This window comes from Corvus cornix, chromosome 5, assembly GCF_000738735.6.
Source record: "Corvus cornix cornix isolate S_Up_H32 chromosome 5, ASM73873v5, whole genome shotgun sequence".
NCBI classification, from domain to species: Eukaryota; Metazoa; Chordata; class Aves; order Passeriformes; family Corvidae; genus Corvus; species Corvus cornix.
In genome coordinates, this window is record NC_046335.1 from 52,711,553 (window position 1) to 52,729,729 (window position 18,177).

At 37.4% G+C, this 18,177-nt stretch overlaps 1 protein-coding gene and 1 long non-coding RNA gene across 10 annotated transcripts in view; both read right to left on the reverse strand.

Moving 5' to 3' along the window:
* LOC104688162 overlaps positions 1-2,909 on the reverse strand; it is a 62,264-nt gene extending 59,355 nt beyond the window's left edge. For all 4 annotated transcript variants that reach the window (XR_005601977.1, XR_002044412.3, XR_005601978.1 and 1 more), the window contains exon 1: positions 2,514-2,909. This is a non-coding gene — a long non-coding RNA (uncharacterized LOC104688162). The remainder of the gene's footprint in view (positions 1-2,513) is intronic.
* A 5,694-nt stretch (positions 2,910-8,603) lies between these two features.
* Positions 8,604-18,177, reverse strand: part of SBF2 (SET binding factor 2) — a 234,333-nt gene continuing 224,759 nt past the window's right edge. For 5 of the 6 annotated variants that reach the window (XM_039552228.1, XM_039552226.1, XM_039552230.1 and 2 more), the window contains 5 exons: positions 14,818-14,922; positions 13,569-13,762; positions 13,053-13,140; positions 11,469-11,600; positions 10,638-11,185 (listed from right to left, as the gene is read on the reverse strand). In XM_039552228.1, the coding sequence (XP_039408162.1) occupies positions 11,087-11,185; positions 11,469-11,600; positions 13,053-13,140; positions 13,569-13,762; positions 14,818-14,922 (618 nt within the window). In that variant the 3' untranslated portion in view covers positions 10,638-11,086. Of the gene's footprint in view, positions 11,186-11,468; positions 11,601-13,052; positions 13,141-13,568; positions 13,763-14,817; positions 14,923-18,177 lie in introns of all 6 variants that reach the window. The other variant, XM_039552225.1, reaches the window with a different exon arrangement.

Consider the following 18,177-nt stretch of genomic DNA (forward strand, 5'->3'; position numbering starts at 1 on the left):
TAACCAGTTTCTGTAGTTGCTGCATTACTGAAGAGCCACAATCCAACCAGCTGACTCTGCAATAAAGTAATTTCTGCATCATACATTCATCTTGATTACAGCTTGTAACAAACAATCTCATCATTTCTTTTATGAAATCATAAATCCACCGAATTAAAAGCAATTTATGGTGTCACGTCCAAACCCATCTGAAGTTTCCCAGCATCCCATGGTTATTAACATGTATTATTTTTGTTCATTTTCCAGAACACGGTATTTTGGAAATTATGATGGTAAATCCAGAGAGGACAGAAACTTTGCTCCAAAGTACTCTGCTGAAAGAAAAGCAACTTTAATAATAACAGCAAATACTGGTTTCCATGTGACCAGAGCTCAAACTCAATTTAACAGATATGATAACCTTCGTGAGGGATGGAACCTCTGCTTTGCTGAACTCAGGGCAAGCTTTGCCAAATAGTTAAGCAGGCCATAATTTCACCCCCTGAAAAAGACTTCAGGAATAACAGCAAAAAAACAAAGGAACTAAGAATAGCCCTTTTCCTGGTCCCACATATATGACAGCTGTTCAGCTGCACGCTTTCCTGAATTTTGCTACCTATGACAGCAAAGAAATGGGCCTGTCAAACAATGTGCCAAGAAAATGGAGAGCTCCAAATATTTTTATCGTTGACAATACTATTCAGGAAGTTACTTATAAGTCAAACTAAGTGCTGCAGTATCCAATATATGCTGTTTATATTCATGTAATCACAGAGAAATGCTCTAGTTGGCCACAGTATCACTTAAGAGCAGAGCAATTGATCCCTTCTGAGAGTCAGCTACATCCAAAAGTGCTGCAGTAAAGCAAGGAAAGATTCATCTCGTGGAAGGTGCTTGGCTTATCTGAAATTACTGCTACAGCCATTAAAACACAGTAGCTGAGGGATATTTAAAAAGTGTTTTAAGATGATACATCCATCCTATTGCACAGAGAAAGAGGGCTGACTGCAGGTTCAATCCTATTCCATGCCTCCCAAACCAGCCATCTAAATGGAATTCACCTGCCATTTATAGGTAACTTCTCCAGTTTGCCACACACTAAGTTTTATCATGGTTTCTAGCATGAGCTGTTTGGATGGACAGCATCATGTTCTGCCTCAGTTGGCACGTCACACACATGTCAAAGACATATGAAATGCACAAAATGCAAAATATGCTCATATACACTCCCTGGATCAGAACAGAGGAATATCTTATCTCTTCTTCCAAGCACAGGAGATTTCTTGCTGCTCATAATGGTAACAGAATTTAAAAAAAAATAAAATCTTTTCAGAGACAACAGAAGCATGTAATTTTTTCAGATAAAACATAAGACATAGTTAACCAGAGGAAAAAGCTGAGTACCCATCAGTGCTTTCTAAGACACTGTAATGCAAAATGAGTCGACTCTCCTTGGCTGGGAGATGGAAACGTTTGCATCTGTGAACAGTCAGTCTGACTTCAGTGCCTCATGCAGCAATTACTTACACATGCTTTTAAAGCAAATTACAACATCAAAATATTCTCCATCACATTAACAGAAATGTCCAAACTGTCTGTTATTCTACACAACTTCAACATGTTTAGAATATGTGAGTATTTGGTATTTTATTTTAATGTGGAAGGATTCCACTGACATGATTAGGCTCAGAGGTATTTCTGATCTACACTAAATCCTTTGGGAAGTTGAGATTGGATACAGAAAAACTCTGGTGTAATGTAGGGATTAGATGCTGAAGGTGGGTTAGCTTCACTTACCTTCTCCAGTTTGTTTCATTTTTATTTGCTTATTCTGGAGCACTTCTTTTCCACAGAGGCACATATGGAACCAAACTGTGCAATAATGTAGTAAACAACAGCTGCAGCCACCTTTTGGCTTGTTTCTATTTCTGTAGCATATTAGCAGCTTTTGCTAGGACTTGGCAAAGCTGCAGGTGTTACCACTTAAAGGGAAGGGAAAACACCTCTGAATTTACCTCAGAGTTGACAGAGATCAGCTCCAGCAGGATGCACTATCCACAAACTCTGCATAAAAATTACTGTGAGAGACCAGTGCAACACATCCCAAACACTCCATCGAGTCCAGCAGCAGGTCTTGGGACAATTATTTGACTAATAAATACAAACTTCCAGCCCCAGGGCCAAGTTCATCACTTGGAGCGTGTCATTTCAGTCTTACCCCACACACTTCAGCACTCTCTAGGAAGCAGGCTGAAGGTGACATGCTAAATGGCACACCAAAAAATCACCAGGGAATTCCTCATTCCACATATAGGTCCTTTAACACAAGGGACATTTGCTAATGCCTTCCCAGTGCAGGCTGCAACAAACTGCCCAGAGCAGAACATGCCCTCAAGCACAGCAACATCATATTCCCAAAATACCACGCTAAAAGACTGCTGCAAACTGAGCTACTGCTGTTCAAAAGCCTTCCATATTTTAGCAGTTTCTTGATGAAAACAATTCCTGGAATTGCAGCATCTGTCAAAACTTACCTTTTGGAACCTCCTTTGGCAGAATCCTGCTTAAAGCTCTGGCAACATGGTGGCTTCTGCCATTTCATCCATCCAGAATGTGCTTCTGGCAAGGGTGTTAATCACCTGTGGATCTCACGGCAATCCTCTTTTCCCCCTCAGAGTAACAAAATACCAATTTAAATAACATATACTGATATGGTAAAATTAATGCAAATCACGTTTTTCTACCCCAATTTTGTTCTCTGTCTTTTCCTTCAGAAGAAAATGTTGCCATGCTCCTGAAACGTAATTCAAATGCACTGACCCCAGATAAAAACAGAGTTTCTAATTTCTGTCCTTCCTGGGTTTGAGATGTTTAGTGTTTCATTCTCCCAGGGTCTCTGCCAACCTGTGCAATTCCAAGCAGCGTGGCAGCCTTTTTCAAGTTCTGTAAGTAAAGAACAATTTCCCATTTCCTCCCTTTGCCTGGCTGCTGCCCTGCCCACTCCTCTGCCCCTCTCCTCTGCCCCTCTCCTCTGCCCCTCTCCTCCTCATTCAATGCTACCAAGGCAAGGGCAAAGGGTTTTAGGATCTACTTTACATTTTTCTTATTTTGCATGTGTTTTATTTGTAAATGCCTTCTCCTAAAGGCCTGGACTTTGCATTTTATATAGAAATGCAGGTTAACACTCATAATTTAAAAGTATTTTGTACCACATAAGTATTAATTCAGCAGTAACTAATTCAGATGTTGGCTGCTCTGAGGGTTTGTTTCCCAAGCACTCATCTCCCTTTTGTAACTACTATCCATGTTTCTTCTCAAAAAAGGACTACAGGTTTCTCTCTCCTCTCCCATTCTCTTCAAGCCTTGGAAACCAAATTTTGATAACACTAATTTCTGATTTTGCAAGAAATCCTGTATATTAACGGTCCTCTTTTTCAAGGGCCGTATAACTATTTCTTGTTGAAGTGCACAGTGTCACTGGGCTTTTGTCTTTAAAAGGAACAGCTTCACCTAATGCAGCAGAAGCTCAGGTTTGTTTTAACCACATATTAGCAGTCCAAAAATTAAGTGTTTGTGTTACCTACCAAGTTCCTTTAAGAACAGCAAAGGTAACAGTTCTAAGTATCATTACTTTCCTCAAGTATTTATTAGCACTGATATTTGAGCCCACTTTTACTGCCATATCATAGATTTTGCTTTTCCCTATGAAATGGAACAGGCATGTTTGCTGTGTGGCTTCGCGTGGAAGAAACATTCAGTGGATGTACCAAGGGAGATTTTGTTTTAGGTGTGCTATTTGTGTTTCAAACTGCTAGGAATTCTGTCCTACAGGAAATAACAATATTAATTACATAATATCTCAAAATAACATCAGCAATAATTAGTAATAGGACACAGCAGTGTAACAGCAATTTTTGGTCAGACCACTGGTCCATTTTGTCTTCTGTACTGTCTCTGACAGTAGCTCATGCTCAGCTACACTGAAGAAAGCCAAGAAAATTTATAATCAAATTGTTTTGGTTAAAGCAAAAACTCTGTATTATTATTTATTCCATGTTTGAGAATACCCATATAGCAGATAAGTATGTTACATCATGGAAAGAATGGCCCAAATTTGGAAATTGAAGTAGAGACTTGACAGTACATCCTTTGTACCCATCTCCAGCAGCTGATAATAATTTGGCCGAGTCGGCACTTGACAAACAAAGCTCTGATGTTCTCGTGGAAATACACTGATAGCAACATTAGCAATGGTATTTCCAAAGACCAGAGTTCAACATACTTGATGCTGGCTTCACATTAACCTCTTTCCCCAGTGCTGTTAAATCTAATTCCAAAGAGTGATAATCACATGTCAAATGCTGAGGGTGTTTGAAATCCAGGCTCAGATCCAGTGTTATCCCTTATGGCAACCCAACAGACCACACTCAGTCACCAACCCCGTTTCCCTGCTCCCCACAATTCCAAAATATAGATGTACAGCTTGAACTAGCCACTAGTTTCAGAGCACTTGGAAAAACAAAGGGCTTTTCCCTTTTGGCTTGCAGCATATCAGAGCACCTGCAAGTATTCTAGGCACCCCTGGGGAACGAGTTAACACGGATCATCTTTGCTTCTCAAAAACTTCTCAGCTAAATTTAGATGTGATCAGACAAGTAAAGGTCAAAAACAAAACAGGGAGTGAGACAAGTGTGGAGAGAGGTTTTGGGGAACAGATAAAGCAACAGCCCAGTAGAAAGCGAAGGAGATGGGAAGTCTTCCTTTGCTGCTGGAGGTGTGGGTCTATGGGATCCACTTCCAGGGTCTGCTTACCTGCAGCTCTTCCCATTTGCACTGCGAGCTCTCCTAAACTCCACTCGGCCACAGGCACTGCCTTTTTCCTGTCTAATGCTCTGATCCCCTGTCTAACAGCTGAATATGCACTGAGCTGCTCACATCTGCTGTTTCCATCTCTGCTTTACACTGGCATCAACTCACTGCTGTGTCAGGCACCAGCAACCAGCCAGGGCTTGCTTTTCCCCTGCCCTTCTCTACTTCCTGACATCCATAGTTTTCATAATCTCTCTTCATCCTGGCTTGGTGAGAAGAGTTTGACCTAAAATCCTAACTTCTAATACCCTCCAATGAGAGCAGTAACACAGTCACTTGCAATTTTGAGTGTCACTGGAGGCCTCATCGCATGCTCATGTAACTCAAACTTACAATGAAAATTAACAGAAATCACTGGGCTGCAGTCCCAATACAAATTGAAGGATCTCTGTCTGTTTGGGTTGCACATGTGTATTTTTCAAATAAAGTTATCAGCTTTCTTGAGATATTATCATGAAATAAGAAAGTTGTCCTTATCTCAAGTATTATATGAATTTCATTTAAAAGAATTAAATATGCATAATGTTTCACTGTGAAATGGTGAGCAGGTCTGAGAAAAGCTAGAGTGGGGAAGTTGCACAGAACTGTGTTTCCAGGCAATAGCTGAACACCATAAGGCAACAGGCATGCAGTGACCTAGGCCAGGGGAGAAGTATTTTAAAATTGAGGCCTTTTGGACAACAGCTAAAAGAATTTAGTGGTAGCCCATAGCAAGCTGCTAGGGTATACAGGACCTTATTGACAGCAATGTTTAGTTTAGATAGCAAAAATGGAAAATCTGCTTGCATGACAAAAACCTGTGTGCAGTAGTCTTTGAACTAAAACACATTCAGCATCACAGGAAATAGCTACCTGTTTGGGTTTTGTTCCTAGGCTGAGAAACTTGGTACATCTGCCGCTGTGGGGTCAGCTGTGTGGTTTTAACAACTGAAACAATAACTGATAACATCAGTTTATCTAAAAAATTATTTTCTCTCCAGAAATTTGTGTCACTGAAGAAACAAAGTCTCAAAGGCCTATGCATGAATAAGGGCATGCAAAGCATAGATATTTCTGGTTAAAACCAGATGTCTGATTGCTGTAGCAACAGAATGATACTTTCTGAGACTGTCAGAAGACCTACAGCCTGTCCTGACACTGCTAACATACATCACACACACAGAGTGGTCAATGACACCATCCCACAGACCAAAAACAGCTCCCCAGTTTATTCCTGGCTCTGGTTCATTATCACTTGATGGGATATTTTCCAGCTTTTCGTACATACTCATACCAGATACAGACTTACTGCAAGCTTTCCTTTCCAGTCTGGGGCCTGAAGTGGAAGAAACCAAGTTAATTTTGACTTAAATTTTGGCTGGTTTTTGGTCAGAAACAGTTCTAAAGATGAAGAAAAACAGTTGTTTTAAGTAAGAAAAGGTGAAAAGATTTTTGAACTTAATTTCATTTTACTTCAAAGTAAATATATGAATTACACTAATTCAGAAGGCACTGAAAATGAGAGCTGTTTGAAAATTTAAAGAGAATATAAAAAGAATCTTACAGGCATCTCAGAGAAACAGGCTGCCCAACTTCATCAGAAATCAATGGCAATTTCAGTGCTAATTTTTGTTTCAAATTCCAATCCTAAATCATTTGCCTGCATGGAACACTACGAAGATTTGAATGCTTTCTACTAAACAGTCAACGTGGTTTTGATTGAAAAGTTAGTGCAAGCACTTGCTTCAACTAGTGCATTAAAATATTTAACATGAGGGATAGTGTGAGCACAGCAGAAGAAAAAGGAAGTTTTAACTATAGTGATGGCACAAAACCTCTGCAATATAAGCAAAGCCTGTGCATGCAATTACTTAAACCTGAGAGTGATTTTACCTGCACTATTGCTTACTATACTGAGCTTCATTCATATTTATACACAATTTTATGACATTATCATTTCGGACTTACTGGAGGTGTTGACGTGAACAGGGATGTTGCACCTTGTATAAATCTTGGACAATTAATAGAGACTTTTAACACAAATGGACACTACCAAGTTTTGGAGGTCCTGTCTGGTGACAGGCTTGAATTACAAGAGTTCTGAGTAGAACAGTGAGAGAAATTCATTTAACAACAATGTATTCATTGGTATTTACTCAACACACACTGATAAACAGGACATTCGTTAACCTTAAATTAAATCAAGACAATGCCTCAGTTTCTTCTGGGTGAGTACAGGGGCAGGAAGGAGCACTATTTAATACCTGAAACAACGGCTCCCTTTGTATCTCTTTCCAGGATGGCATTGTGGTCCTTTCAGCCCAACTATTTACATCTCCTACTATTGCCTGTTTTACAGATAAAAGTATCAGCTCTCTATGAATCTCCTAAAAGACACTTAAACACAACATCTTCACCAAACAGTAGACAAGGAAAAACTGAAAACATGACAAAATTAAGCCACATTTCCTATTCATAAATGTGCAAATTCTGACGCCTAAGCAAAATTTGCAGAGAAAGGAAGAATCTTGAACTATATGATGCAAGCTGAAACTGGATAAAATGTAATTTCCCACTGGATGTTGACTGGTAAGTGAAGAGAGGAAACAATAGTGAACTTGCAGCATCCTTATTGACAGTCAATTAATGATAAATTGGGTGGGAAAAAAAATCAAAGATGAGAATTTCCTAAATGAGAATGTGGATGCTACTACTGCCCTTGGCTTGCACAGCAGCCAAAACTGGGGAAGAAACTGATCAAATACAGACAAACCCCCAGAAAGTAGGTGTGACACTGATACACAGCATGAACTTCAGCATAACTGGGGAATGGGTAGATTAATTTCAGTTTTCTGACTCTCCAAAGCAACCACAGGATAATCATGAACAGACAAAATATTTGGATGATCACAAATATGAAAAATGAAAAATGTGGTGCAGCCACTTTGACATACTCCAAGAATATTACAGGATGAAAAGGCAAAATGACAGCATTTGGATAACATCACCACATTTTTGTTATGTCTGAAATTCACAAAATAGCAGATACAAATCATGTGTGTGGGATGTGACACAAAATTTTGAACATTTGCTCTTGGGTCTGTTAGCTGTTTGTGTACCATTACATAACCAGTGACCCACACGTGTGGCATGCTAAGTATTTTATTTTTTAGTGTAGTAATTCTAAGGCTCCATCAAAAGTAAGGGTTTTTATAGAAAACACTTGTTAGATAAGAAAGAGAAATCACTGATATAATACCCCAGTATCAACTCTTCAAAGCTTCAGCTCGCTTCATTCCTCCACCTACGCTGTGGATGTTTTGTTACTGAAGGCAGAGAAGGGCAAACAATCCTCCCCCCTTATGTAAGACCTGTTGCAATTCTCTTTTCTACAGTGGGAATGTTGTGATACACAGTATGGGAATAGCGATGGGACACAGCAGAGGGAGCACGTCTGCCTCATCCCCAACTCCTGCATGCGTTCCTTCTTCTGGAAAATCTTCATGGAATATGAAGTTGAATCCTTTTGTACACAGAACTTCTCCCAAACAAATTCTTGGCTCCTAATTTTCTGCTGCTGCTGGCACAACTCAAACATACTGGCAAACCCTGTAGCTTAAGCTATGCTGACTTCTCCACATTTTCTCCAAGTCTCTGTTGGAATCTTTATTTTGCAGAGGAGAGCCCCTCAGGGACACTGCAAACGTTGTATCTTCACACCAAGAGCCTGTTTCCTACCATTCCCTTGGATATTCCTTACACAGACACCACAAATATCACATCTCTCATTTCAGCTTTTATTTGGGTATTTTTAAGTTAAGTTGCTCAAGTCCATTTTCCATCAATACAGACACTAAAAACTGACATCAACATTTAAGGCAACATTAGCATCCATGCCAAGCTCAATATGCAAACCACGTCATGTAAGCACCACAGCATCCCAGAACTGCCACAGGTCCCCTACCTCCGTCACACGTTCCCTTTCCGTTTGGACTCTGCTATCCCACACAACACCCAGGAATTCCATTTCGATGCACAGTCTCAAGTAAGACCTTGCCATTTTTTGATAGTTTCTTTTTAAGGAACTAGATCATTTTTGCATAAGGTGATATGAGTGAGACACGTCTCAGGGTGAAAGTATGCAGTTGACTTACGTTGCAATACCATATAGAATTTTTTTTTAAAAAATATATTTAACATCATTATTCAAAGACTTTAGTATGAACATTACACATATTTAGCCTTTGGGTAAAGGCTATACACTGAGACTTGTTAGAATGATAATTTTGCTTTAAATTCTGATTTCTTTAGTGTTACTGTTGACAAGGGTTTGCGTTAGGGATGCCCAAGTGCAACTTTTAGGTATGAATATTTACAAGTATACAAAAGACCACATAGTTTTTAATACACCCACTATTCTTAATACAGAGTAAATAAGGATTTTTCTTGTGCCCGTGGAATATTTCAACAGGTGGGTCTTGCTTTTTTCTCTTTTACAGTAAAAGGAAAGGTTTTACTTTTCCTTAAGGAGTGTATTTATTCCAAGATGGTTAGCATACATATATCACATAACATACAAGAGTTAAAATTAACTAGTTACAAAATAAGCAGTGGTATGTATATCTTCATATAACCTAAGAACAGGATCAGTATTTTACAAAGTACATATAAAAGTACTTCATATACAAAGAAAAATACAAATGTGCAAACACCATTGTCACAGGTGGAAATTTGTCAATTGAAAAATGCTAGAAAAATCCTTCATATTTTTGTTTTGAAATTGCAAATGCATTAAAAACAGCTGCATTTCCTATTGTGTGTGGTGAGAAATCTGTGTTCCTTTCTGACAAAATACATTAGTTATAAAAAAACCCACAAAGTTTAATAACTGAAAAATCTTGTAAGTATAGTCAGTTTGGTTAGGCTGACATTAAATTACAAGCAGAACATCTGGAAAAATGAGAAAATAGTGAATCATATATACAGACCCTTTGTAATATTAGTGTGCTATTTAACATATTAACATTTCAAAGTAAAAACAATGGCTTAATTACCTATATATTCTACTCAAAGTCCTCACTATTCGTAGACTGTAAAATTTCTACTAATTTGGGGCTATTAAAAATGTTTTGCCAGGATTTTAAGCAGAACAAACACAAGTTCATCAAAAGTAAAAATCTATAAACAGTCTTCCAATTAATGTGCAAAAAAATGTTTAAAAAGTATCAAATCACGACACCTCAAACTTGATTATGTACATATTTAATACCTGTAAATGCTGTTAACTAGCTAGTTTTGTTTTGTTCTGCTATAAATAACTTACCTCTGTCCTGCAAAATGTCTGCATTGTAAAGATTTCAGTGCAAGTGCTTGCTTCATTGTTTAGTGCATTATCATGTTCGTTATTCTTTATTTTACAGTGAGCAGAACAGCATATAAATTAACACATACAACTCACACACAAGAGATCCTTCTTCTACTGAATTCCTAGTTTGTTGTTTTCCATTTCTCCAGGATAGTTTTCTTTCTCCAGCCAGTTTTCTTTCATTTATCCCATTGGAATTGCAAACAGAATCTAAAATAAAAGTCTTCAGGTAATCCCTAGAATTTGAAATTCCATTAACAACATTGCAGAAGCACTCAGCAGAGCATGAGATTAGAGAATGACCTGCACACTGAGAAGACACTTGAAAGTCTGGCATCAGCCAATTTCACTTTTTTGGTCTTTAAAAATATCAACTGTCTATAAACATTGGCAACCTGGTGTGTATGTCACTGGACTCACAAGCTTCATTTATTTATTTGTTTTTAGGAATTGTAGACATGTTCCCTCTTATTCATGACTAGCTTGGAAATAAGAACATTCTGCTTAAAAATCTAAATAAAGTGGAAATACACTTCTTGCTGAAGGGAAAATTTCTACACTTTCCTTTGGACAGGTTTCCTAACAGAATAGCTCTGAAATGAGAAAACCAGGATTAAATGATAGTGCAAATACAGCCCACTTTTATAGCTAGGAATTGTACTGAAGAAAGAGGAAATTCAGGATAAATAGATTATTATTTTTCCAAGTCCTCCCTGGAGAGAAAAAAATAGCAGTTACAGTGGTTATAATTATTAAACAGAAAAGAACTTATTATGAACTTTTATGGCTGAAATGTAAGGAAGGTGGGTTGTGTGTCAGTAACATTCCAGAACTCAGTTTCTTCCAGGAAGAGGTGCTTTAACAGGACTTTATCATGGAACATTTTTCTCCTTTCTAGGCATCTGAAATGCAACTCTGGATTCTGTCCATCCATTGCTGAGCACTCTGTGCATCTTGGGCACAAAAATTATATACACGTTTATTTGTCTTTAGCTGCAAAGGAAAAACAAGGATACATAGACAGATGTCAGCACATGGAAAAGAAAACCTGCAAACTTTAAACTGTAATACTTAATGTGCTAATTGGGTCTGAATGAACAATTTTTGAACTACTGCTGTTGAGAGTGATGCCAGCTACATAAAATTTTTTTGTCTTGGGATGGCACAACAGCTCCTTCCTAGCTCACACCTTCCAGCAGGACTGGAAACAGTAGCTTAAACATATCAAGGGAAAAAAGTTTCACATAAAGATCAAGTAAAGACCAGATATACTTACATCAAAAAATGCCTTTTCACTGGCATGTTTTGGGGCTCCAATTGTTGGAGAAGCAGGAATCACAGTTTCCACTTCTGCAAGGTCTATGTGTCCCTTACAGCTCGTATCCTCACCAGAGTCATAGTATCGCAGCTGGACCACAAGAGAACAAAAACATCCAGACATGCTTTTAGATGGACCTTTCAGTTTAATTCCCTTTTCCTGGATACAGCCTGGGGGCATGGAGTGGTAAGATCGGGAGGCACAAATATTACTAGGAGCTGAGGAGGTGGGGGAAGAGTATTTTGTCACCAGAGCTCCAGAGCAGAGAAGCAAATAGTCATGGACTGCTCTGGGCAGAGGACATGTGAGGCAGGAAAGAAGAAGCATTTCTTCACTGGGCACTACATAAAACTAACACAAAAGCTTTACTTCACCAAGGTGTTGACAGAACATTTATTCTCTGTATTTCAAGAATTTAAAGTGATCAGCAAAAATTTAAGTGTAATTTTTGGTAATTATATACCACATAGAAAGCTCACATTTTCCTATACTGCATATAGTGGTTGAATGAAGTCTGTGCTTTTTTTTTCCTCCTTGCAAAGATACTCTGGTATGAATATTAATCACTCTTCAAACTGGGTTTCAACATGCAAACAAGTTCCAAAAAAAAGCCCCCGCAACAAAACCCCAACAACTTCCCACAAACCAATGCAAAGCAGTAAAACAAAACTTTACAGCAAAGGTCAAAGAACAGAATTCCAGCTAGGATTGATCTGTATTACTTGTGCATCTATCATACTCAGAAGGATATTTGGTTATACAAAAAATTTAAAGTATTTTTTTCTCCTGCAAAATGAATATCTTCTCCTATATATAAGATATACAGGATATATTAGGAAAAATAATTACAAACAGCACATTTATTGGTATTTACCATAGTGATCTCGAAGTACTCAATTAGCATTTCAAGAGATGCCAGTCTTTATCTATATTACATATTGTTAAGTGTATTGACTATAATAAATTAGTATTTTTTAAACAAAAGCATACATGAGTCTGAGAAGTTACAACCCCCACTGGGTGGAATATTTGGCTCAGAATATTTTACTGCCTGATGACCCAACGTTATTTGAAGTACATGAGACCATAAATTTCTACTGCAGAATTCTGGCATACATTGTAAATTGGATAAAAAGTTTAGATCAGCATATGTCTATTTTTGGTGCTCCTTTTTGTACAATGATTAGGTAGAACACTTATGAATAATTTTGCTACTAAATTACTACATGACTATGACTAACCTAAAATACTCTTACATATTTTAAAATACTCTCATGTATTTTTATAAAATATTCTTAAATGTTTTTTTTTCTAAAAAATAAAAGGGAAACTACCAAACCCCCTGTGTCTGCTCAGAATTCTGTATGAGCTACAAGATAGATACCCAAGATAAACATAGATAGGTCTAGCATGATGCAGCACACATCACACCTGAAAATCATCATTACTAATATTGTTTGTAAGACCAATCTATTCAAACCTAGTAAATAAAAAAGGAGCAATGTAATAAGAAAAAAAGTCCATTATCTGAAAAGGTTTTACCTGGTGTTTTGTCACATCCAGCACAAACCAGCGAGGCTTCCAACCTTTTAGTAAGGCTCCTCTTTTGTACAGCGTACCTTCAAAAGATCTGAGAGGGACAGAAAATACAGATAGCATGTGATTCCATAATATGGATACTGCTGACAACTAAAAGCCCCAAAATGACTACACACATATTAAACACTTATTTTCCTGCAGGAAAACTAGTAAGATTTAAACCAATAGTTTAGCTATTGGTAACTGTGATACACCAATAAAACACCCTTTTAGTACTTTGGATGCATTAAATGTACAACTACAATTTGCTTGCATATCTAATGAAAGGGAAGGGTGAAGGATGCTGGTAGGAGACAGAGGCCCACCCACTGAGACAACTAAATGTAATCAAATTCAAAAAGAAGAAATAAGGTAGCCACAAAACATCCTGTGCACTGGAAAATTTAATTTCTTCCTAAGGCACAGACTTGCATCAATCTAATAAAATATTCATAAATACTGTCTGATTATTCAGTTTACCTATTTTCATCATTCTTTGATGTGAAATGATTGTACAGCGTCGTTGTTCTTCTGTCTACTCCATTAGAGGGAGAGATGCTTGAACTCTGCTCCTCACCCAGCCCACTGTCAGGTATTTCCAACAAAGACCTCTTTTGATAGGAATGTAGATTAGGTGACATCATCCCTGAGGAGCCAGAAGGATGTCTCCGGAGCTGAAAAAGAGGGAAATAGAAGAAAAAAGGTAATGCAATGTGTCTTGCATTGTGAGACTGTCTCAGTGCCATACTGATAATAAGTACATGGTACAACATGTAAGTTGGGAACTACTGTGAGGCCAAAAAAAGTCTTCCTAATACAAGTCAGTGCTGCCTCAGAGAAGAAGCCAGAGGGATGGCAATTCCCTGCATTTCTTAAGCAGAAGGGTTCACAAGGTGTAAGAAATCAGTATTTCAGAAAAGCTTCAATCTATTCCAGTGACATACTGTTGAACAGTGTTTGCCTTGCTTTCTCAGAAGCATCTAAAACTAAACAGACATTTGGATACAATAAATTTTCCTGATTTCAAAGGGAAGGAAGGTGGGGAAAGGAAAAACTACAGCTTCCAAGAGCTACTTTACAGATCCATGTCATTTTAGTAGAATCTTGATAACCTGGAACAAGAAGGATCCTGAATTTGGTCCTAATCTAAATGACAACACTCTACAGATACAGTAGCTCAAAAGCCAAGCTCACAAAAAGCAGTATCTAGCATTATTAGAGGTGCACACAGAGAGCAGAGAGGCAGACCCTGACTTAGAAAGTATCTATATTGTCAGCTATTCTTGTTACCACAATCAGGAATTGGAAACAGAAGCATGAGTATTTCCTATCTCTACTTAGAAACTATAACTCCATTTAGCCATGGAAATACCTTTATTTATCCCTGAAAACCTGTGATATCCTTTTGGCTGCTTTCAGGAACTGAGCTTTTTTTTGTACTTCAAGAATCTTTTACATATCTAAAATCATACAATTGTGCATTAGTAAAATGCTCATTTTATCTGTGTGTCTTAATCTACTCTGGAAAAGCAATTATATGAATAGTACAAGTAAAAATATATTTTTCAACATGAAGAAATAAAAAGCCAATATCATGGGTCAGAACAACATATTCAGTTTTTCAAAAGCAATATTTTACTCCAAGAAATACAGTGATTTTGTCAGTGCCCCAGGTAGCCTATACAGAAGGAATGGAATTATTCTATTGGACAAGTTCTTTTCTACTTACATTGTCTTGTCTGGTGTCATCCTTTAGATTCATTTTGACCCTTTCCCACAAAAGCTGCCACCTCTCTGGGCTCTGATTTAATTTACTTTCCAACCTTTCGATTTCCTGAAACAAGTAACAAGGGTTTCCTTAAGAATAAACATTTCTAGCTGATCAATCCCTGGCAACCATTTTTATACAACCATTCTCTCATCAATGTTTTCACACAGTGAACCTTCAGGCTGTGTTGCCCAGTAAAGCTCAAAAGCCTTTGTCATATGAGCTATAAACTGAGATCCATCAGAATCAGGAGTCAAAGGCACCCAAGGACTGCATCAGCCACATTGTTCTTCCTGCATGTCCCAGCCTGGAGGAGCCATCAGGCTTCCAATTCTCCCCCAGTTCTCCTGAACACACAAAATTCAACACCAACTGCCATAACAGAAACACAACACTGATAAGGACAGGCTGTATTTTATAAAAATATTTACAAAGAACAAATTCTGTGCTGTGACACCAACACTGTACATTGCCAATATTAACATTTACCCTGGTTTATAAAATGTGATACAAAGCTGTAATAAAAGAAGGAAATGAAACAGAAAGATTTATTCAATTTGGATGCCAAACTGTAACAACATGTTCTTGTTGTGGAACTTGGGAATATGACCTATGTTGATAACCTCCAGTTAGGGTTATTTCCTGTTAATAAGACAGTGAAAAGTTAAGTAAAAAGAGGCAATTTTATTAGTTTATGTTTACCTGTGAACACTCACTGATATATTTGTCAAGACGTTGATGTATGGTCCATATCACTTGCCATTCTTCCTTCCTGCATTTTTACTTTCAGCAACTACTCATTATGAAAATCTGATTATTCATGAAATAAAATTAAAACCTCTATTTTGCAAATTCAATTAAGAATTAATGATAGAATAAAAAATTGCCACAGGACATAGGCCCCTCATGCTATATAGAAGCCAACTAAACACCAAGACATTTATTTTCCAAGTAGACAAAGTAAGTCTCTACTTACTTCTACTCTACCTAATAATTAAAGTAGATTTCATAATTTTGTCCAATTCCTATTGGCATTTTGATTGAAAAATTCTTCAAGAAATTGCTATTAATTGAAAGACAGAAAATCATTATACTTTTAAAGTAAGAAAACATTTTGATCAGGAAATTAACTTCTGAACTGAATTTTGAACTCTTAGGTGAAAATAAGAAAGCTAGCATTTTAAAATGTAACAGGAACAAAATATTTCTACAAACTTCTCCTTGCTGAAGCTAACTTAGAAAACTCCAGAGTGAAACTAAATGTAAGAAATGTGGCTTAACAGCAAGAATCAAACCAGAAGTTGTAAATACTGAAGGTAGCTGAAAGTCACATATGCTCTCTTTCTGCTAAGAAATAAAACCAGAATATCTTTGTTTGGAGTATTGTCACAGGTAGATAAAAAAATAAGGAATGATGAACACAAGCCAGACTAAAGGCTTCTCTAGATTACTTGTTTCTCTTTCCAAGTGCTGAATGGAAAACACTTCTGGAAGGGAGACATAAAACTGAATCAATTTACCACACACTTTTTAAAGTAAAATCTTTTCCAAATTGCTGCAGAAGGATATAAGCTCTTTATTGCTGTCAGTTAGTCAGGTTTTAATCTGATCATTCTCTTTCTGCCCTAGTCTTGACTTCTGAGTATGAATCCTTCCCTGCAGAATCTGGAAGTAACTGAAACTTGTAACTTAGCAACTGGGTCACATTCCTTCTTTTTTGGCTCCATAGTGAGTAGTGATTCCAGAACTTAAAATGAAAAACTTACATGAAAAACTTTCAACAATCTCCTGTATATAACTTGAAAAGTTAGGACTAAATTCTCCTTTAATAGACCCCATGTAAAAAACATACATGGCAATAAATCACCAAGGCTTACTCTTGCCCCTTCAGTTTTAAATTTTATGGAAAGCAGCAGATTTTTTTTTTCCCTTCCATGTGTGGAAGGGACTATGAGTAAATGCATTTCCTTGAAAGAAAAAAAATCCTTAAATTTATATCTCTGGTTCATCTCCTGTTGTCCAGGCTTACAGGGACAGAAATATGTATGTATAAAAAGAAAGGTTAGAACAAATTCAAGTGTGAGAATATCCACTTCCTGCAATTAGCAGTTCCAAGCAATTAGCATTATCAGAAGATCTGCTAAATAACCTGCTTTGGAATATCTGAATGGTAGAGACAGGAGTTAAATCTGCAGCAGCTCCAGAACTCTGGAGACTGATCACCTCCTTTGCATCCACAATGTGTCTGTGAATGCACACAGCTTCATCTCTCACAATTCTTAGAAGTACCAGAATCTGATCCAGTCTTAAAAGAAGAGCACCACCATGAAAATTCTGAATTAAGGCACTCAGTAACTTCTCTGTTTCAGCTTTACATCCTGAAGTGCACTATTTAGTTTTCAATTGAAAAATATCTTTAGAACAAACAAATTTGGGATTATCATTATAAACTAACCAAGAATCTATCTTCCCCAGTAATTTCCGATGCTAAATATGGTCTCAGCTGAAACATTTTTTGGATACCAACACATTCTCAGTGGATTTATGATTAAAGAGAGGTCTTTCTCCTACATCAGCAATAGCCCTAAATTAACAACTTGTTTTAAAAGAACGTTCACTTTGCTTTTTAAACTTAGAAGAATATTTTTGTAACCTTTATACAACCTCTCCAAAGTCTTCCAAATGTTCTCTCCATTGCTATCTTTTATTACTATAATCTAATTCACAAATAACATTTAAACTCTATAAAACCTGACCCACTTATCTTTAGCCTATAATATGGCTAATTTCCCTATTATATGGCAGTTTCTCACAGTTGTGGATATGGATAGTCTGGCATCTACCCCAGGAAGAAATGCAGGGGAACATCGTTGTATTCCTGATGTGCTTCTGGCCTCTGGGTACCTGACACCAAAACTCTCTGTACTTTGTTGAAGAATCCCTGAAATGACCCCTGCTGACAGGCTGCTCTTTCTTTTCTTTTGGGAAGTTACAAGCTCTGAGAAGTCCTGACTGTCTTGTTTTGAGTCAAGGGGGGTCTTACAGGAGATTCTTTAAATTTTTTTTTATATTGGGCATTGTTCCTGTGTTCGATCAATTATGATTGGAAGGAGCAGACCAAAAGGAATTTGAGGAATGTGCCAGAATAAAGCTAACTCTCTATCAAAATCTTCAAGGACTCACATCCTTTCAGAAGCTTCCTACATTAAGACTTGCTAAAATCATCTTTTATTCAGGGGAATTGGGGGCCCACAGCATATCCCAATTTTCCAAGCATTGCAATATTGGGCTCCATAACCCCAGCTTTAATGTAAGGTAAAG